The 21,207-nt window shown below is 48.6% G+C and overlaps 1 protein-coding gene across 1 annotated transcript; it reads right to left on the bottom strand.

Moving 5' to 3' along the window:
- Positions 1 to 4,735: 4,735 nt before the first annotated feature.
- SALL1 (spalt like transcription factor 1) lies at positions 4,736 to 19,229 on the bottom strand. The gene is made up of 3 exons (XM_055411123.2): positions 19,154 to 19,229; positions 6,402 to 9,841; positions 4,736 to 5,257 (listed from the first exon to the last, which is right to left on the bottom strand). Exons 1-3 carry the CDS (start codon positions 19,227 to 19,229, stop codon positions 4,817 to 4,819), a joined length of 3,957 nt encoding a protein of 1,318 aa, XP_055267098.2. The 3' UTR covers positions 4,736 to 4,816.
- Positions 19,230 to 21,207: the final 1,978 nt, after the last annotated feature.

The following is a 21,207-nucleotide window of genomic DNA, read 5'->3' as shown; positions in this document are numbered from 1 at the left end:
AATGTAGAGTAAGTGAACCCAAAAGTCTGCCTCCTGCAATGTTCTTACACTGCAGTTAAAATTTAACAATATTTTTATGTAAATCATCTGATATGTTCAATTGCATGGCGGGGGGGTGTGTTGGGGGTGGCAAAGAGGGAACAATGGGCTTGGATTAGATAATTTACTTAGTGCTAAAATTCCAGGAAATTTGTGTTGATCTGGGCCTGGATCTTGTTACTTTTTAGCTTCAATCTAAATCTTTATCTTCCTAGTATAGTTGAGAGGACATTTTTTTACTTAGCCATTTTTACAGTTGTAATTTTTTCCCCCTTTCATCAAATAGAGCCAGTTAGATTAGCAGCTCTTAGCACGGAGATGAAAATATTGGTAGGGCCCATTGGGCCCTGTTTTGTTTATTCTAACAGAGCAGGCTTTGATCTAAACATATTTCCTGGGGTCTGGACGAGATGACCTAATTCCTGTCTTATCCGTCTCCACTTTCTGTGAATCTCAGATTGCGCTTGGCTGTGGAGCCCTTTGAAATTCACTTTACATTTTTTCCCACTTTGTTACCCCCTCTGACATTTGTTTCATTTGGGGTAGGGGTGTGTAGCTCCTAGTAAAAGACTCCAGTGCTTTATTTTTCTAACAGGACTGCTAAGTTTTAACAGAGTGGGAGCTTTTTTGTTTTCTTTCTTAAGTTCTCTCCTTCTTGACATTCGCAACACGCCAAAAACAATAAGCAAATAATCTACTGCTAGAAATTTAATGTCAACTGCAAATCAGTCAGGATTTTCTGTATGACACTTTTTTCTAATTTAAAAAACAAAACAAAAAACTGTCCCCCGCCCGCTTACACATCAATTGAATAAACCCGGCCCAGGAGAATTGAGAGGCAAAGATTTAAAGCTCAAAGTGACTCTTGAGCCAATCGGTTTCCCTAAATGATCTGGAGAAACCTGCCCCCTTCCTTACTCTATGCACCCCTCCCCCCTCCACAGCCACTGGCCTGAGGGGCCTTGGGTAGCGTGGGTCTTGTCCCTGGTCTCCCTTTTTCCACCCTAGTTTCCTGTCAATCACTAAACTGCTCTTCCAAGCCTATTTTCCAGAGAGAGGGAAGCCCCTGTGTGTGTATGGGGGGATGGGGATAGGAGTGGGGGTAGGGGTGCGGGTGGGGAGCAACGCAGATGAAGGTGGAGAAAAAAAAAAAAAACACAAACCACACACAGGGGAATACAGGGAAGGAAAGACGGGGAGATAAGGGGCCACAAGAAGGTGAGAGAATGGCAGCGACCCAGTCGAGACCGAGAGAAGAAGAAAAAGCATCCTTATTCCGAAAGGCGGGGAAAAAAACTCAAGTTGCTAACGTTTGTCAATTTTGAGTGATGGATACAAGAAAGTTGGTTATTCAGTGCACTCTTCTGTTTTGTTTTTCTACAAGTCACATTTTTTTAAAAAGAGGAACTGAGGCAGATGTCACCAATATGAATATTTTTGGTTCAAAAATGTGAATTTGGCTGTTATCATTCCGGGCAGCAACAAGCCCAGGAAATGCGGTGTTCGGTGATTCCAAAACTCTCTCCACGCACCTCCAATTAGAGAAGCGCGCAAAGAAAGGCGAAAAAGGGAGGTGAGGCTTGGCGGGAGGGGGTGGGGCGGCGCGTTCACCTCGGCCTTAAAATAAACTTTGCAGCTTTATAAATATGAATCCATTTCTCTTCCGCCGGGCTGAGCCGAAAGGCTGAGTGTATTTCTCACTGAGAGAGGAAGCAGGCTGAGGGCGATTTCTCGTTTTGGAAACGAATGTAAGGGGGAATAGGCAGGTAATGATCAATAGATTAGAGAGAGAGAGTAGATCGATAGGCAGGGACCGAAGCGAAGAGGGCACGGAGGAGAGAGACCCCGACGGAGACCCCGAGGTTCCGGCGTTCTCCTAAGGGCTACGATCGCCTCCGAAAGTCCGTCCAAACGAAACGCTTCTTTTGCTCCCCTTAACTCATCAGAAAAAGCTAGAAGGGAGGAGGTCGGTGGTGAGAGGGAAAAGAAAAAAAACCGCCCGCTGCCGCCCCGCCAGCCTGGCGGAAATGGACGCGCAGCTGGGGAGGCGCAGGGCCGTGACCCCCGCGCCGGCCGCGCTGGGAGCCCCGGGTGGGGACGGCGCCGCGGCCGCGGGATGAGGGGGTCGCGGGCAGCGGCCCCGCAGCTGAGCGCGTGCTCGGAAACCCGCGTCGGGGCTCTGCAGACCGGACCCCTTTGGAGAGGTGGGCGTGGAGGGAGGGGAAGCGCCGAGGGGCGTGAACGAGCAGGTCCCTCTCCGAGGCCGGCGGCCCTCGGGTGCCCCCGCAGGGCTCAGGCTTGGTGCCCAGAGAAGCACCCGGATCCCAGGACCACGCAGGCCTGGGCAGCCAGTCGTCGTCACGCCCATCCCTGGGAAGAGGTTGACTGCCTCCTTTCGCAGCGAAAACGAGAGCAGCCAGAATCCCACCTACTCGCCTGGTCCCCACTTTTGAGCAGAGGGGTCTCTCTCGGGAAGACGTGACTGGGACCCTAGAGGCGCAAACTAGGATGCTCGCTAGCGCGCTGAACCGTCTGGGTGATTCTCCGCAGCGCGCCGCAGCGCACAGCCCAGTGCCTGCCCTCTCAAGGTTTGGGGGCGCCGGTCCCCATATGGTCAAAGCCTCGGGTCAACGCCCACCTTTTGGCACGCCCCTCCTGGGCCCCAGACCACTTAGCCTGGGGAGGCTCGCTCCAAGTGGCCATGGAGTGGCCTGCGCCCCGATGGAAACTTCTACTGGAAGGTGGCCCCGATGCTTCTCCCTTACCTGGGAGCAGGGCCACTGTCTGCTGGCGTTTACCGCCGCCCTGGAAGAAACAATTCGCCGACCCCTCTGGACACCAACTTCCACCCAGTCCATTTGCTGACCCCAAAATAGTGCTCTGGAGGAAAACATGTTCTAGGGGGAACCCTAGAACAAAAGGAGAGAGGAGGAAATCAGACTGATTTCTGGTGATGCAATATTCAAGTCGACTCTACGTATCCTTTGTCATGGACTTTTTCTTTCAAATATGCGTGTGTATTTAAATGCCTAAAAGACTAATTAAAGACCAAGTTGACCTCGCTGGGTTGAGGCCCAGTTTCAGATTATATAACCCCGGCTGCCCCGGGAATTCTCCAGCAATGCTGCTCACAGCCGCCTGGAAAATGACTGAACCAAGGGGGCCTGGCGTGCTGTGATTCATGGGGTCGCAAAGATTCTTCGGACAGGACTGAGAGACTGAACTGAACTGAAGGGAAGTGAAACCCCCGGAACAGGAGAAATAAAGCCAAAGTCTCCAAGGGCAAGAATGTGCCCTTCTGCTTAAGGAAACTTACCTGGCCCGACAGAACCTCCTATACCAACTTTTTATTTCACACCATTTTTTCCCCTTTTTCTAGGGGCACAGAGGTTGTAAGAAGAGTAGCCCAACAAGTAATTGATATTGGAAGAATATCTAGATCCTCCAAATTAAAAAAAAAAGAAAGAAAAAGAAAACATGCTCATGCAAACCTGTTTCTGTTCTGCCTTTTACAATTCCTTATTTAGAGAGAGAGAGAGATACAGGATTTACTGGTGCCTGGGGAAATGCTGAAATACATTTCGGGGCCTGGCTAAATAGAAATGCACTCTAAAAACACAGACGCAGTATTTTGTTTTATCTGTTGCAAAAAAAAATGTATTTGATTACTTGAGTAAAATTACAGTATCTCTGTTGTTAGTAAGTATTAAATGTTAAAGAAATTGGACCCCCCCTTCCTTTCAACTTTCCAAGAAAGTGCATGTAACAGTCCATTTTTTTTTTCCTTCCATACCTAATACAAAATAAACAAACACTATACCTGCTCTCTTGATCAAGAAGAAGCATTTGCTCTTGTAAGGAACATATGTACATTTTAATGAAAGTGATATTTCTTTTTGTATATACAAGAGCATCTACATTTTCTCCACTGAAGTTTGTTCAAGATGCTATTCTTAGCAGCATTGTGAAATTCCAGCACACATTTTCTATTGTGAATATACCTACAAGGCAAAATGTTACGTCTTAGTTTCAACTACCAAAACAACACTTGTATTTTTCTCTAAAGAATTCTGCGTGCTTATCACTGTACAGAAACTTATTAACATTGAGGACGACTCAAGTAAAAAGCACAATACAAATAGCAGTTCAAAACGGAAAGGGTTAAATCTACAAAAAAAAAAAAAAAGCAGGTTGAATTTTAGAATAATAATAAAAAAAAAAACAAACCCAAACCTTTCAAAGAACCACACAGTTCAGTCTGTACTTTCAGTCCTTTCCTTAAATTTGTTTCAAAAGATTAGACAATGTGTTTGCTGATAAAATTTTCCAGCAGGATCAAAGTATACATTTATATACAGATTTTATTAGAGATCTAATGCATCACTGAGGCATTGCATCAACACCAGATTCATATTAAACTGGATATAGAAAATAAGTTAATGCCAGATTAAGACCGCCTAGCAGGGCAACTTGCAATTGCCATAAATGTTACAGCAAGTTTACAGGACTCTAGTCAATTAGTATTTAGTCCAAAAATACAGAAGACCAAAGTTAACGCTTGCATTCTGTTTGCAAAGCCAGGTTATATCACTAATAAATAAGCTTTCTTAGAACTCTAGAAGTTGAACAAGGTACAAAAGAATGTCTTCAGAACGTTGTAGTTCAGAGATCTGTGGGGGGGTGGTGGTGAGCTGTGGGGGAGCCAGAAGGTGGGGGGGACAGGGCAACCACGGGTCTCGTTCTGAATGGGGGTACTCTCTCTCCAGCCAGAGGGCCTTTAACTTGTGACGATCTCTTTGCTGTCTTCCACGAAGCGGGTGAAACGGAAGTTGGTTCCGTTCTCGCTGCTTGCCATCTTCTCCAGGCCGGCCAGGGGTGCGCTGGGCTCTGAGTTCTGGAGCTTCTCCAGGTTTCCTGTCAGCCCACTAATAGGTGAGCTGCTTCCACTGCCCAGGCTTCCAGGAATTGGAGGGATGCCCCCATTCTGAATGACGGAGATCTCGTTGGCCTTCATTGCCAGCCCGTTGGAAAGCGCGGCTGCGTACTGATTCCAGAAACTGGAAGGATCCCCACTTCCTGACCTGGTCGCCAAATCCTTCTGGAACATTTCTGGAAACTTGACGGGATTGCCTCCTAGAAATGTCATAGGGCCATCCACAGACAGCCTGCGACCCCGGCGGGCTGGGGTGCTATTCCACATGTGAGTGCCCATGTGTACCTGGGATGCGGGGAGAGAGGGGAGGAGGGAGAAGAAAATAAAAGGGGAGAGAGAGGGAGAAGCTTAATAGTTGAATCTGTCTCAACTCACATCCCAACACTCGACAAGGCCAGTGGCCGCAGTGTCTATTCTTATTACATGCCGGACAGTGGGAAGGGTAACAAGAACCGTCCACTCCCGTCTGCTAGTAATAAGGTGTCCACTCTCTGCAACCTTGGTCCGCCTCTCCTCTGCCTGGGCAAGGATGCCTTACTTACTCCTTTTTTATTACCTGTATTTAGCTTATAATGGCCTTGAGCAAGCCAGTCAGTTGCAGATAGCTCCTTTCAGGGTGAGAATTGTTATGTCCACTCTCATTGCCAAGGCAAGTATTGTATCTGACACCCTTTACCCTATAAATGTCCTTTTCAGATGGGAAGAGAGTGCCCCTCACTGATTGCCCAATGGAGGGCCTGTGCGTGGAGCGAAAAAGCCAGAAAGTAATTATTCATCTTGCATTACTGGCAGCAATCTCTAGAGAAATACTCTGTCAACAGAAAAATGTACACAGTAAGATCGCTCAACTGTTGCTCTAGAACTTAAGCATATTTGCTTTCTTTCCAACACACAGCAGTAGGAAATGTTGTATGATCAATTATCATAACACCCATTAGCAGAGTGGTGACGTTACTGTTTTTAGAAAGACAAACCACACTGGACTGCAGAGTTATGAAAAAATAGATGCCCACACAGAGGAAAACTGTAATTATTAAGTGATATGGGCAGCACACAGGCCACATGGAGGTCTTTAATCAATACCCCATGGCAACGCGGGGCTGTCTGACCTGGTAGGTAGAGCAATTCATTAGGTGCACTTAGCGAGACAACAGGGCCAGGCTGCTGCTTCGCTTAGGTACCAAATTATTCAAGGCGCTCTGACGTTCAGCAGGCTGCAGCCTGCCCTGGTCCCTGCCATGATCCTGACCTACGTAGGCACCCACACTTCTCCAGATAAGCCACTCAGCAGCAGGTTCTCTCGCGAGAACTCGCCCCCTGACTGTCTGGACCAAAGACTCTGGGAGTGCGGCTTACAAACCCTCAAAGGCCTCGAAAGAAAGAAGGCTGCTAGGGTGGGTGTGGGTGAGGTGCAGATGGAGTGAAGTACCTTAAGATTGCCTTTTGTTGTGAAAGCTCTTCCACAAATAGTGCAAGCAAAGGGTTTCTCTCCAGTGTGAGTTCGCTCGTGAATCTGCAGGGCACTCGACGAGGAGAAGGTCTTACCACACGTGTTGCAGTAGTGCTGTTTGGGGGTTCTCCTGGGCAGAGCTGGGAGCAGAACTGGGGACGTGGCGGAGGATGACAGAGGCCCAGAAGGGACGTGACTGGTGGGGGTGTCCTTACTGTCCTGAGGAGTCACATGCACAAAGCCGTTGACCTCTGTCTTGATGAGAGATGCCAATGAGTTGGCGGGAATCACCGCCGAGTTCTGATTGGGGCCAAGGTTGGAACTGGGCTCAAAGAGCTGTGATGGTAGATCCCGCATCTGATGTGTCAACATGTGTTGCTTCAAATTACCCTTGGTGGAAAAGCCACGATTGCAGACTGTGCAAATAAATGGTCTCTCTTTGGTATGACTTCTGTAGTGAATGTCCAAGGCACTCTGACAAGCAAAGGTTTTGCCACAAATGTCGCAAGCAGTGTTTTTAAATTTACCCCGGTCTCTGAAAGGGAAGAGGATTCCCAAAGAATCTTCTTTGATGATTTTCTCTGTGTGACTAGATGTCAAATCAAGAGCCCCGCCATTCACTGGGGCGGGAGACAAACCATTGGCAAACTCGCTTGCTCCTGCTCTCTGTGGCTTCTCTTCGGCGCTGGGTGACTTGTGGAATTCCTGGGTGCTGTTGGATGGGGACAGAGCCTGCATGGAGGAGGTAGACTCTGAGATGGCTGGGCTGCCTGCACTTTGGCTCTCCACGTCGCCACCCACCGAGGACGAATCGTTGGTCAGGATGTCCCCTTCGACTGACCCGTTCTCCACCGACTTCAGGCTGGCCTGCAGCTGCTCTGCCAGGCCGGCATTGATCATCTTCATCTGATTTTCCAAAGCGGCAATGCTCGACATCTCTAGAGGCAAAGGCGAGGAAGACAGGCTGTCTTGGGACGCGTCTGCAGACTTGGGTGTGTCCGGGATGCTGCCCTCGGGACAGTCTTCCATGTTTTCATCGGAGAAGGTGTCTAGGTCATCAAAATTCTTCTCATCAAAGGAGCCCGTGTCGGACTCCATGGACTCGGGGTAGCTGTCAGGGACCGGGGTGTTGGGGATCTGGCCCCCCATGTGCATTCGGATGTGCTGCTGTAGGACCACGGCGTTGGTGAACTTCTTCTGGCAGATGGGGCAGGAATGCTGGACTCTGAGCGGGGGCATAGCTCGATGGACGCTGTAGTGGGTCTTCAGGTTCCCTTTCGTGGTGAAAGCCCGGCCACAGATCTTACACTTGAAGGGTCTCTCCCCGGTGTGGGTGCGGTAGTGCATCTTTAAGGCGCTCTGACAGCTGAGGACCCGGTGGCAGATGATGCACTCATTGGGGTCAGTGGCCTTCTTGTCAATGTTTTCGACCAGTTGCTGAAGCTTGGATGTCTCTGAGGCCTGGGCTGAGTCCAAGAGTCCCCCAAAGGGAAATTTCGCCTTGAACTGCTCGGACATGAGCGGCAACAGAGGGTTGGTGAAAGTGGAGGCACTGCCCGGACCGCCGTCAGATGCCAGGGAGCTCAGCACGCAGGCGTTCGGGGCTGGGGCCGAGCCGGGGACCACACCGCTCTCTTCGCTTTTGCCGCCGGGAGGGGGCGCAGTGGGGCCTTCCGCTTCCTCCAGGAGCCCACCTGGGTTTCTGGCTGCCGGCTCGGGGGGCCCGGAGTCGCTTGTGACGGAGCCCGGGGGGCTGGCGGCAGAATGGCTGATGGGGATGGGGGCTGGCTCTTCGGTCTTGATGAAGGGTGTGAGGTTCGGGAGGGTGGGGGGCAACGGCAGGCCGACAGAAGTGGTCAGGGTGGGCAGGACGGGTTTGGTGTCTAGCCAGCTGGTGACCGGCTTTTCTGGAGGGATGGACATGCCGTAGGGGATGCCAGTACTGGTGGGTATGTTGTCCAAATGCTCAGGCACGGGGTAGGGGTTCATCTGGATATGAGGGTACTTCTCTTTGTGGCGCTGAAAGTGGACTTTGAGGTTCCCCTTGGTGGAGAACCTGTTCCCGCAGATGTTGCACTTGAATGGCCTCTCTCCGGTGTGGGAACGAAGGTGGATCTGCAAGGCACTGTCGCTTCCGAAGACCTTTGCACAGAACCTGCACTTGTGTTTGAAGAACGCCTCATCCGAAGCGCTCTTGGCTTCGAAGGCGGTGACATTTGGTGGCTTGCTTTTCCTTTGCTGGGCCAAGGCGGACAAGGGGTTTAAATCCTCTGCTGTCGTTCCAATGTTGGGCAAAGGGCTGGGGAAAACCGAGTTAGCGGGGGCCGGCTGAGGTAGAAGTGGATTAGATACAGGACTCAACAGACTGCTTATTGCAAAAGCTGGTGAGGATGAGGCAGAGGCCGCGGGGTTGCTGGTGTGGGAGGCGCCCGCGCTCGAAGCCACTTTTTCCGAGGATGGGGTGGGAACTGCCGCCGCCAATATGTGAACGTTGGGGGAAGAGCCGCTGTGTGTGTGTGGGGGGGCGATGGTGTTGCCGGAACTGCTCTGAGGTAGCTGGATGGGGGGGAGCTGTTTCACACCGCTGATGCTGGCAGACTGGCTCGCGAGGCTCTGTGCTAACCCAGCTGCCGCCGCCAGCTGCTGAGATAAATGGGAGCTGAGGGTGGACAAGGGGTTGGCAGATGTTCGTAAAGTACCTGGAGAAGGACTGGAAGAGGTTGGCAGGTCTGCGTTCTGAGAAGCCAACAGCAATATTTGGTGACGAATCTGTTCGATCAGTTGCAGCTGGTGGATCTGTTGCTGCTGCAGAGCTAAGAGCTGCTCCATCAGGGCCGGGACAGCCAGCTTGCCCCCAGAGGCCCCATTGCACCTCGCTTCCTGGGAGAACTGGGCCACCGCCACCTTGGTGCTCTGGAGGTTCTCGATGATGACATTGCTGTTGATCACGGAGAAGTTGCCCAGTGTTGTCAGGTCCCCGAGTTGAGGTAGAGAGGTTGTGATCGCTGAGGTACCTGTGCCGGAGCTGCTGCTGCTGCAGCTAGGAGGGATGCTGCTGTCGCCACCACTACTCAGGGGCCCACTGGTGCCTTTGGGAGCTGCTGGGGCCTCCACCTCCATGGACTCTTCCCTGTCTGGTGCCTGGGCTTCCACCAGGTCGCTGCACTCTCCTTGCTCTGTTTTGTTAGCCGCGTCATTCATTTTTTCCTGGGGGCGATCGGGAGGGGAGCTGGGGCTTGAGAAGGTTTCAGGTGGGGAGGCTGGACTTTCATTTACGATCAGAACTAATTGGTTTTTAGTACAATTCTTCTTGTGGAGCAGAAGATCTGACAATTCGAAGAACTCGGCGCAGCACCGGCCGCAGACGTGGGCATCCTTGCTCTTAGCGGTGCGGCTGGGTTGACCCTTCTCTGTGTCTCCTGCAAACATGAAAAGGAGCAGGGTTAGCAGTTAAGCCAGGACACCCAGAGTCATCCAGGACTTCAAAAAAAGAGAGAGTGGGGGTGGATCAACTCTTTTCTCCCAGCGAAACTCAAAAAACTATGGCCCCAGAAAACCAATCAATATTCCTTAAGAATGTTCTTGATTAAATGTTTAGGCTGTTGGAGGACTCCCTATCAATCTGGTATCTCCGAGAGCCGCAGCCTTCAGGTAATCCATCAAAATATAAAATACTATGAACTGCAGACATTGGTGCATAATGAAATTCCATAGCAAAATATTGATTTCCAATATTTTATACCCTTATTGTCTACTCGTCCATCCAGAAAGGGTCCAGCCACCATCCTGAGGACTTATTAGGCTCTTGAGTTTCTGTCAACCTTATTCATTTTCAACTGATTCAAAGATATCTGTGACAGTTTGCTCTGTCACTAAACTAATTTGTAGTCATTCAGGTTCCAATCAGTGGTTGACAAGGGGGAAAAAAAATGCCTATCACCAAGGTGAAGACTGACAACTTGAAAATCACCTCCAGCCCCTACCTGGAACCTGAGCTACGTCTGATCCGTGACAAACACACTTTAGCCACATCAGTAACATCCTCTGGACACTCAAGACTCAGCTGAATACAAGAGTAAGCAATGAGACACACAAACACACACACACACACACACAAGAAACACAATGATCAAAATCTGTTACAAGGTCTGCCTGGCACCTATATATCAGGCTGTGGCATGTTTATTTTTAAAAGTAAAGAATGCAACTGGCTACCATCCCACTAACCAAGGAATATATGCCACTATGCTCCAAATGGCAACATTATGCCTGTAAATATTTCATCAAAAGTGCTTTCTATCTATAAAAACTGGCACAAGATTTACATTTCTGATTAAATATCAACTTAAAGAAAGATGTGCAGTTAAGGGGAAGTGAAGAAATAATTCTTGTTTTCTAGTTTGGAAATGCTTTGCAATTCTCCTTGTCTGAAATGCCTTTAAAACCAGTTTGCTCTTAACTGTTATCAATTGTTTAACAGATTGTCCCGAACCTTTCATTATAAAATCCCTTTATTTCATGTTTGTTTCCACTGGTTGCTCAGATTTCTTCTCACTAAGATCCATTTGTAAATTAAACATAAAAATCTCCAACTCCAAGCTAACATTCTATTCAAAGACAGGATGGCGTCCCATTGTTTGCCCAGCATGGGGAACACCAACTTCTGTTGTACAAATGGTGTGTGGTCATCTCCGTAGGCTGTGAAAAAAAAAAAAAAAACTGTTTAATTCAAGGATTACCTCCCTGCATGCTTTTCTGCAGAATTGAATCAGATAATAGTTAGTTTCCATGACTTCCAAATTGAATCTCCCAGAAAACTTGCAGGGAAAAAAAAAAAAAACAACTAATAGCAAATATGAATAAATGCAAAATCAAAATTCTGCTTTTTTTGGTAGAGTTGAGTCAAAAGAGTCAGCCATTTGCCTCTTTGCAGTAAACATTAAAAAAAAAAAAAAGAAGCTTGAGTAGTTTTACATTCCAGAAAATATAATTAATACCCAAATACTAACTTCTGAAAATTCCTTAACTCTGTTTGCCTTGAGTGATGCCGCAGATGATTAGAAACCCTGGTAAAGTATGCCAAATGTATGCACACTTTATTCACTGGGAGGGTTTTTTGAGTAGCTAAGTTATACTTAACAAGCTAGCTTCCCTAATACCCATCTTTTAATTTCCATAAGGGTATAGTGCAAAATGCATTAACAATACCAAACAAATCTTGGTTGGAGCAGAAAATACCAATAATGATTCAGTTTTAATTTAATGTTTAATCATCCTAATTGGCACAGGATTCCTCTGCACATTCAAGGTGCTGTTTTAAGCTCTGTCTCTCGCCTTACTTAAAAATAATGTAAACAAAATATTAAACGAAATTTGCTAAAGTTATGTTGCTTAACCAGGGACGAAAATAATGTGACAAAAATTCTGTTTAAAGCTTCTTATTTTGACAACCAATTTTAAATGATGCATCCATTTCAGATGCTTATTTTAAACTAGGAAATGCAATTCCTAATATATTCAACCGAAATGTTATTTCTTTCTCTTTGCACATTTCCATATGTAATGGTTATGTTTCCATCTACTTTTACAGCCAATTATGAAGGAACAAAAGCTATTCTGTTTGTTCACACATTTTCAACAAAATGCATTAAAACTATTATGTCAGCATGTTCTATTAAGCTCTGCATTCAGTGGAAAATACTTTTCAACCAGCTCACATTTATCAAAACATAAAGCCACTTTAAAACACAGTTTTGCTTGGTCAGCTGGGCTTAGACAAATAATGACAGATTCAGAACTAAATAACTAGCAAGGGAAATCAGAAAACTGACTTCATCAATTGTACACATTACAATGTAGTTGCTTCAAATATTTAGCACATCTGTGCTCATGATTAAAGGGCACTTTTAATTCTTTATAACTTGCAAACATCTGATATTCTCATAAGATAGAGAAAATTTAAAAAAGGTTACTTTACAGGATTTATCTGATTATTACTTTCCTGTGATCCAATTCTGCATTTGTGCTGCTTCAAGACTCACTTGAGAATTTTCAAGTTTTTATTTTTATTTTTTTTCTTTTTCAAGAAAGTCCACATCACTCCTACAACATGTCGAAAGTGCCTCAGAATTCACACAATACCAACTTTCTCATGCTTCTGGTTAAATTACATATACCAGTTTATAACAAATGGCAAAATCTGTAACTCTGTTCAAAGTTTTAAAAGATTACTTAAGAATAGTTTCTTGTATTTCTATGCCACCTTTATAGTTCTGGTTTCTCATTTCTTAATTAGTAAATTCAGTGTGCAGGTTCTATCCCAGGCTAATTTATACACTTCCAAGTTTTTCGACCTGAACATTTTTATATTTAGGGTTGTGCTAACTGGAAGGAAAATATAGACACTTAAAAATAAGTGCCTGCTTGCTTCTAAGAAAGAGACTGTGTTAAAAAACCTGCCCATATTTTAGCTTAGATTTTCACAACATTTTAATAAGCTGACATTTGATCTCACTGTAGAGTCAACTAATTTAATTTCCTGATGTTTATGCAGCAGCAGCAGCATGAACACCAAAAAAACACAAAAATTCTGATACCTATTTTGATTTATTTCAAAAGCAGGTGTCGCTACATTATAATAGTTCTTAACTTTAAATCCATCTGCCTTCTGAACAGAATTCCAGTGAAACAGCTTTATATGAAAAAAAAAAAGCACAAAACATGAGGTCTAGTTTGGATCTTTAACTACAGAAGGGAATATTTTAAGTTGTAATAAGATGCACACACACACACACTCACACACACTCATATCACAAACTAACATATTCTGATTCATTTTTTTGACCGTCTGGCTATCTTGTATGTCTCTCAATAATCTGTTACACCAGATTGCAACTGGTGACGCCATTATAGTAAATACAGTTGCCTTGTCCCCTGTACTATAGTAAAAACAATATTCTAGTTCCTCTTTATGGATTATGCATACAAATTAATTTTGTCATCGTGGTCACACAGGAAAATTTAAGAAGAGGTGGTTTTCTAAGTATGACACGCAAAAAGATTTTTGGAATTTTCTGGGTTTCTTTTACCCCCTCTGGGCCAGAGGAAGAGGTGATCTTCTAGCTTTATCCGATTTATATGAAAATCCCAGATGTTTTAGTTCTCATTGTACTATTTAGGTTCTTGATGCCCAATTCAAATATGTCAGCTTTTCATCATCTGAACTAAACACTGCAGAATAGGAGGCAGAAAATTGAAGTGTTCCAGTATATCTGTCTGCTGAGAAAACAAAAATAAAACTATGCCCCATGCTGAAAGGTTTAGCCAGCCAGGAAAACAAAACAAAAACAACAGCCCTACTGTACCACGTTGTTTTCTTTTTTTGGAGCTTCTCAGAAAGACCCTTCGCTTGACTTCCCAGTACCTTCAGATCACATTAACGTTTTTAATAAAACCCCACAAGATTATGATCTTGGAGACTATAGTTTTAACTGACTGTTCCTTTTGGTAGACCAATTTTGAAAGGCTATCACAAACATTTCTGATTGATTGATTTTTCTCTCTTTTTTTCTTTTTCTTGCACAGACCTGGGAAAAACCTGCATCTGAATGTTCAGCTTGAGATTCCACAGCAATTTAAACACCGCCACATATGCTCTGCATATTTTCTGTAATGTCTTAAGTTTCTTCTGTGAGATCTGTAGCCAGATGACACATTTTACTGGCTCCCTTCAAGTCCCCTCAATGTTCTGACTGGGATTAGCGTGTTCTCGAGTGGAAGAATACAAGGGGAAATCTCTGACAAAATAACAACACGGACAAGACAGTCCTTTGAAAATCGTGATACCAGCCCACCTAATGTACACAATAAATGAAAGGGGGAAAATATCTTCCCCTTGGATGAATCAAACTGAACACTAGATGGGGTTCCAGTTGCAAGGGTTTGTTCAAAAACTTCTTTGTGGCTTTCCTCTTCCAGTGACGCGTAAAAGAGACTGCTTAAGGCGAGATCTAAACTTTGACTACATAAACATTGGCAAAGGCACAAGAAACTAAATCCCTGTTGTTTGAGGGTAAAACTGAGCTATGGGAACTACCTGTCAATCTTCCCCTTTGGGGGTCTGGCATCTGAGGGTGACAGGGGAATAAGGTTAGGAAAAGAAGCCAAGCTGATAAGGTGAAACTAAAATAAACTCCGAACTTCCTGCTAAGTGACTAGCAAGACTCAATTTGGGGGTCACTGGGAAGATACTGAAGGACATATTATGATCTGGACCTTGTCACCTCTGCATGGGAGGAGGCTAGCAAAGGTTAAAACAGCTCGACACATCTACGTTTTCCAAAGCTTGGCACAGCGACTTTTTTCTTTTGGAGGGGGAGGGGTGCTGGTTCTTGGGATAATTTACCACCTCCTCCCTTCAAATGCTCCATGACTGCCCTTTTGGTAATCTAAGAATATTTGGGAAGACTGGGTGAGCGGTATCAGGAAGTACCTTAGAAAAACCGAATTAAGTCTGCAGAAGGAACTAGTTCTGGCTACTCCATTGAGCTTGGCTTTTCTCAGTTTCAAAAAACTGAACTGCTGGTCTACCTAATTCCCACCCCCCGCTTTTCCGTGAGCGCTCTGCCCCCAAAATTCAGATTTTTGCTTTCTAAAGAACTGTGGGTCAAGACAACTTGCTACCTGCCAAAGCAGAAAGAAATGAAATAAAGTCCCCAAAGAATAACCTATAAATTGACACTTGTGCCTATAAACCATAGGTGAAGCTGGATGTAAAATAACCACAAAACATTCGGTATCACAAATTCACTTTCAAGCATGCTCTCTCATGTCCTTCTACCTTTCGCTTGTTTGTGTTTGTTTGTTTGTAACATTTTAGGAAGTATGTAAGGCCTCCAGCAAATCCCCCAAAACAGCTTGCATTTTCTCGTCCGAAATCTCCCATGATGCCACAAACTTAAAATAGGCCTGATTAAACAGGAGTTCTTTTCAACTGCCTTATCCTGCAGGTGTCCGTTTTTCAAAAAAAGCAATTAATTATAGTTCTCTCTAACCTTTTGGGCCCAGAAATCAATGTGTTGCCATTAAGCTGCTCACAATGAGTAAATTACTTTGGTAAATAATAGAATTTCATTATTAATATAAATAAGAGGAATTTTTTATGATACTTTATATGAGAGGCAGTGTTTTATCTGCAGTTCATGATGTTTTTATCTTTCTCCCAATATGATCTTTTCCTTGAAAAAGCTGGGCACAGAAATACTTTCTTAATAAATGAATCGAGTATGAGTGGGCCAAACACGTCGTTCCAGGAATCTTAAAAAACACTACCCAAGGAAGAAAAAGCCAACACACACACATACACACACACCTGAAATCCGAATCGCTAGTAAAGAATCCACATACAAAATCACCCCATTCTAATGTTCTCTTTCCTCAAAATTATTTACCCGGCTAAATAATTTTCCCAGTGGCAGTCATCTTTCTACAAGTAATGCGAGACTTGTTGAATATCATTTAAGAGACAAGTAATAAGTGCCATACTCTTGGTTTCATAAGAAACAGTAAGAATCTCCCATTTTCTTTTAGGAGAGTATATAGCAGCACCAAAAATAGAATTAATATATGAACATCATAAGACTGACCAAATGATCTTGTTTTCTTGAACTTGTTCTGATGAAGTTATCCTGCAGATTGCTGAGCCTAGCTAGGATTTTCTTTGTACGCACGCACACGCTCAAACACACACAGGCGTGACATGCCGCACAGTAAGCCTGATTGCTCCCAGCCCTGGGAGTCGCTCCTTCAGGGCAACTGTAACGGGGGGGCCTACAAACTTTTCTAGGTCTCACTCTGGACCAAAGTCATGAAATCAGAGGTGCCAACATCTGCTGAGCGTACCACCAACTAGGTTTAATTTGATAGGTTCAACATTTCCTCTGCCATGTTTTAAGCCCATCTCAAGAAAGAAAAAAAGTAACCACAGTGTTTAAGGAAGGTTAACCTTCTAAAAATTTAACAACTTTCATGTAGATTAAACAAACAAACAAACCCGCAAACTGAAAAACAACTCCAAAGACTCCTTGAAGTGTGTGTTCTGTGCGGACAGGAGAATGGGTGGCTGGATACAGTGCATGAAAGGTGGTGACTTTTTAAAGGTAACTTGGAGACATGATTGCTCGGCTCTGCATCTCACAACTACTTCCAAATAAAAAGAATTGGAGTGTGTAAGGCCCTCCTGTAAAATCAGACATGTAGGAGGATTAGTTGTGTACTAATATTATTACAACATACTAAATCCTGTAACCCTATTACAAAATCTACCCTCTAGGCAGTTTCTCCCAAACTTATTGTTCAACCATGTAAAAACAGTCATAACCTAAAACTATTACAACTGGAGAAATGGAGGGGGGTAGGGAGAGGGGAGTGTTTCCTATGGTGCCCCTACCACTTTACTGCTTCTTAGGACAATGAACCAGCTTTTGGGGATAAAAAAGAAAGAAAAAGGAAAGGAAGGAATAAAGTAAAAGAAAGAGAAAAAAGAAAGGAAACTTGATGCAACTTAACTAACTTACCTCAAAGCCCAAATAAACCAAAAAAACAGTCCTAATAAATAATAATGGTCAGAGGTAGTGAACTCCTTTTATGCTATCGCTTTATGAGAAGCCTTAACTATTAAAAATTCCAGATTCAGAAGGCGACAGGAAAAAGGTAAAGATCTAGCAAGCATCAATTCTCTGCGAATCCCAAGTCTTTATTTTTTTCCCCTTTTTTGAAAATATATAAAATCAGTACACATTAATTAAAAAAAAAAAAAGACTTAAAAATAAATCTTTCCTCTCCTCCCGTTAGGTTTGATCCTTTAAAAACTGTTGACTTTAACAGTATTACAGTGAGGGAGATCTCACCAGAAACTTTAGCAAAGATGGTATGTGGGCGAGATGCAGAAGAAACCAGCTGGGAAAACCCGGAAAAATACTGTGGCAGCGGCCTTGGATAATTTCACCTCGCTGGACCTTGAGTACCCAATCTCGCCTGGGGTGGAAAGCGGGGATCACAGGTTCTCAGGGGACTGAGAAATCAGAGGCTCTGGATAAGGCTTGAAGCTTGAGAAAGTACTAGGGTGGAGGGGGCCAAATATTGTACACAAATATCTTTATCTGTGTCTGTTCTCCCCCGTTTCTTACAGGGATCACCCCCCTCAACAGGAGTCCTCTTTCCCGACAGCCGGGGTGAAGTGGGTGGGAGTACCTCGGCTTCTCCGCCTGGGTTCTGCGTGGGTCCCGGCGCCCCAGCTCTGCAGAGAAGCAGGCCTCTAAGGAAGGACCCGAGGACCGTGAGGGCCGGGCGGTCGCAGTTTAGAGGACGGAGGTGCCGACCAAAGGGCAGGCTTCCGAGCCCTATCGGGGTCCAGCTCCCTCCTCTACACCCCAAAATGACGCCGGGGACTGGAGCACCCGGAGAGACATCCCGAGTCGCGGAGACCGCTCGGGGGTTGCCCCTCGAACCTCCGCAGCCGAGAGGCGAGCACTGTGCCGGGGAACCGAGCCCGGGCGCCGCTCCATCGCCTCCGGCCTTGGGCCTGGGAGTTCGGAGGCCCCCAAAGTGTAATATTTTTTAGCGATAAAAAGGGATTCAAGGTGTCTGTCCTCCCTACCCCCAGTTCCCTGCTCGGATCTCTGCCTCTCTCGGCCTTAGCTCCGTCACACAAACTTTGCTCTGGACTAGTTCACTCCTTTTTGGGACTCGGCAGTTGTCGCCTCGATCGGAGGAAGCGAGTGCCTCTGTTTCAGGGGGACTCCCTCGTGGCTAGATAGCCCACCCCACCTCCAGCTCTGAAGAACGACCCTTACGACTCCTGGAAGAGCGAGGTACCACGATCCTTAGCGGGAGCCGACAGAGTCTAAAGATTTCTTGGGGGCGCCGAGTCTGCATGTGTTGGGAGAAGAGATGCGGGGATCGAGTGGGATAGCGGGACCCCAACACTTTCCCCTGTCCGCCTGCACTCTGTCTGGGGAGCACCCGACAGCAAAGAGCACTCTCCAACACGGCCTCTACCCCAGTGTGTCAGGCACGGTCGCCCCAATACAGGTTCCCATCTTCTTGGAACTCCGAACTCCCACAGGCACCCCATTCCGCGGCGCGGGCCCAGGAGGAGTGGGAGCGCTGGGGAAGGGGGGAGCGCGGCGCAGGGAGCTCCCCTCCACGTTCTAAGTTCAGCCCGGAGCACAAAGTAAACTTTCTTCCCGCAAGCAGCAGGACCAGGGCGGCGGAGGCCAGGCCGGGCCTCGGGCGCGGGTCCGGGAGCGCGTGGGGCACCGCGTAGGCAGGCGCCGACGGCCTCTGTCCGCACCCGCGCCCCGCCGGCCACCCGGGCCCCGGCCGCAGCTCGGAGGGTCCCGGGATCCGCTCCCGGGGACAGCCGGGACGCAGGAGAAAGGCCGGCGAGCCCTCTCTCCTCCCCGCAGGAGGACCCAACAACTCCGGAAAGATCCTGCCTGGAGAAGTGTTTGCTTTCCTCGGGGCAGGGGGGTTGGGGGTGGGGAAGCCCTGCAAAGGCAAATTGAAATTAAAAAAAAAAAAATCGCGGAGTCGAAATGGTGATTCGGGTCGCGGCGGCTGGGCGGTGGGCGCGGGGGCCAGCCGCGTGTGCGTGGGTGCGAGTGTGCGTGAGTGTGAGTGCTAGTACGTGTGTGCGCGTGTGTGTCCGCGGTGCGGGCCGGAGCACTCACCATCTCGCCGGGGGAGCGAGGCCACTTCGGGGTCGGATTGGAAATGTTGAGGCTTCGCTTGCTTCCTCCGCGACATGCTGGCTCAAACATCAGCTGGGGCAGAATAAAAAATTACTAAAAAAAAATCTTCTCAAAATTACGGAAATCGAGCGGCGGCGGCGGCGGCGGCTCCCCCCGCCCGCCGGCCCGCCCGCCCCCTCCCCGGCTCCCCGGCCCCGGGCGCAGCGCGCATGTGTCCTGCTATAATTATGATTATCAATAATGCATTGCGATTAATCATAGAGGGGCTCTTTGAAAGGCGATTGGCACCGGGCCAGCGCTATTCAAACCCGCTCGCCTTAATCAATTAGTTCGTGATTTGCTGCAGACCCCTGTCTCTCCGCGCGCTGGCCCAATAAGCCGGCCGCGGGGCTGGCTCTGCGAGCCGCGCCGCCCGACACTGGGTTAACCCTCTTCGCGACCGCCCGGGACTCCGCGGCCGGGCCGCTGGGGGCCTGCCTCCTCGCCTCTGAGCACCCGGCGCCCCGGCCTGCCCCGGCCTGCGCCCCCCTCCCTCCCTCGGCCCCCCCATCCCGGGCTGGGCCGACCCAAATTAGCATGCCCTCCCCGGAATTAAGCCTCCCCGGGTGGGGGGTGGGGCCGGGCGGCGGGGGCTGGGGACCCGGGCTGCGGGCGCGAGGCGAACTTCCCAACTCCGGCGCTAGGCGCGCCGGCCCGCGGGGGGAGGGAGTCCCGTGGCGGGATTTGGGGGGAGGAAGTCCCGTTTCGTGAGTGTTTCTTCGTTTCTTTAAGGGCTACCAGAAAGCAGCCCACCCCCACCCCCATAAAAAAAAAAAATAAGCGAGTGGGGAAGAGCCAGCCCCACGCCGGTCCGCCTCCCGCCCGCGGCCCGGCCTCCCTCCCGCTCGCTGCCTGGCTCGGCGCTCCTTCGCCCCGAGTTCTCCATCCCCTGGATCCCGGGCTCGCGGGGGCGCGGAGAAGAGGACCAAGGAAAGGTTTGGGAACGTGATGGGTTTGGGGCTTTGGGGGGGAGGGGCAGCTCTCCCGCCACCCCGTCCCTCCTCAGAGGACCCCGATCCAACAGCTTCTCGCTGGCTCCCTCGTTCTCTTTCTCTACCTCGGACATTCCCAGGACAATTAGGGCTGAAGTTTTCGGGAGAAGCGGCCCCGAGCCCGTGGGATAAGGGGGCGGCCCGGCTCCGCCCAGGACCCCTCCCGGACCTCCCCCTCGGCCGCCCCGGTTGGCTGCAGGGCGCGTCACTCCGCGGGGAGGCGGCGGCGGCGGTGGCGCCGCCGAGCCCAGGGCGGGCGGCGAGCGGGGACAGGCTTGGGATCCGAGTTCAGCTCCAGCCGGGGGGAGGGGAGGGGCCGCCGCTTACCCAGCACACTGCAACCCTCCCCTGGCCTCGCGAGGCGCGGGCCTGCCCCGCCGGGCTCCGGGCACTGCCAGTTCCCGGGACCCCGCGGCTCTTCGTCCTGGGGGAGCGGGCCGTGCCCCAGGCTCTTGGCAAGGAGGCGGCCGCGCTGAGCCTGGAGAGAGTGGGATCCTGGTCCGCAGCTGTCTGGCCCCGCAGAAGCTCGCCTCCACTGCTCAGGCTCTTGCTGAGCGCGGCGCCCAAACTTTTCGCACTAGCTCCATCTCCCCAGGCTGTGAGGCAGCCTTCCCACCCGCGTCCCTGAGCCCGGAGTGGGGATCCCGGGGCCCGCACTCTGTCGGCTGGGCTCGGGCCCCCGCGAACCTGAGGCTCAGTCCTCGGCTCAGCCTAGCTCTTTCCCCTTGCGCCTCAGGGTCTCCTCGCTCCTGGTTCCCGAAGTCTTGCGCCCGAGGGACACTCTAAACTTCGGTTGAGTAATGGGGACGAGCGGGGGGGGGGTGTTGTGTGCAGATACACAATCCCTGCCCTATCTCGCGATCGGGAAAGGAGAGGGCTCATAAGGACGCCCCAATTCGGGAGCGCCCTGGAGCCTGGAGAGCAATACAGTCAGTTCGCGCGAAGTGGGCACCAGTCTTCGAGTAGAGTTTCGGGTGTTCCGGACCATACTGCGCTCCCGCA

Source organism: Moschus berezovskii, chromosome 22 (genome assembly GCF_049115385.1).
Source record: "Moschus berezovskii isolate FMDL1 chromosome 22, NW_MosBer_1.0, whole genome shotgun sequence".
Taxonomy (NCBI): Eukaryota; Metazoa; Chordata; class Mammalia; order Artiodactyla; family Moschidae; genus Moschus; species Moschus berezovskii.
Note: the sequence above shows the minus strand (reverse complement) of the source record. Positions and strands in the feature narration are given on the sequence as shown.

Coding starts and splice junctions, on each gene's coding strand:
- SALL1 (XM_055411123.2), bottom strand. CDS start 19,229: ATGTCGCGGAGGAAGCAAGCGAAGCCTCAACATTTCCAATCCGACCCC. Junction 9,842..19,153: donor CTCGCTCCCCCGGCGAGATG/GTGAGTGCTCCG, acceptor TCATGTTTGCAG/GAGACACAGAGAAGGGTCAA. Junction 5,258..6,401: donor CAACAAAAGGCAATCTTAAG/GTACTTCACTCC, acceptor CCCGCATCCCAG/GTACACATGGGCACTCACAT.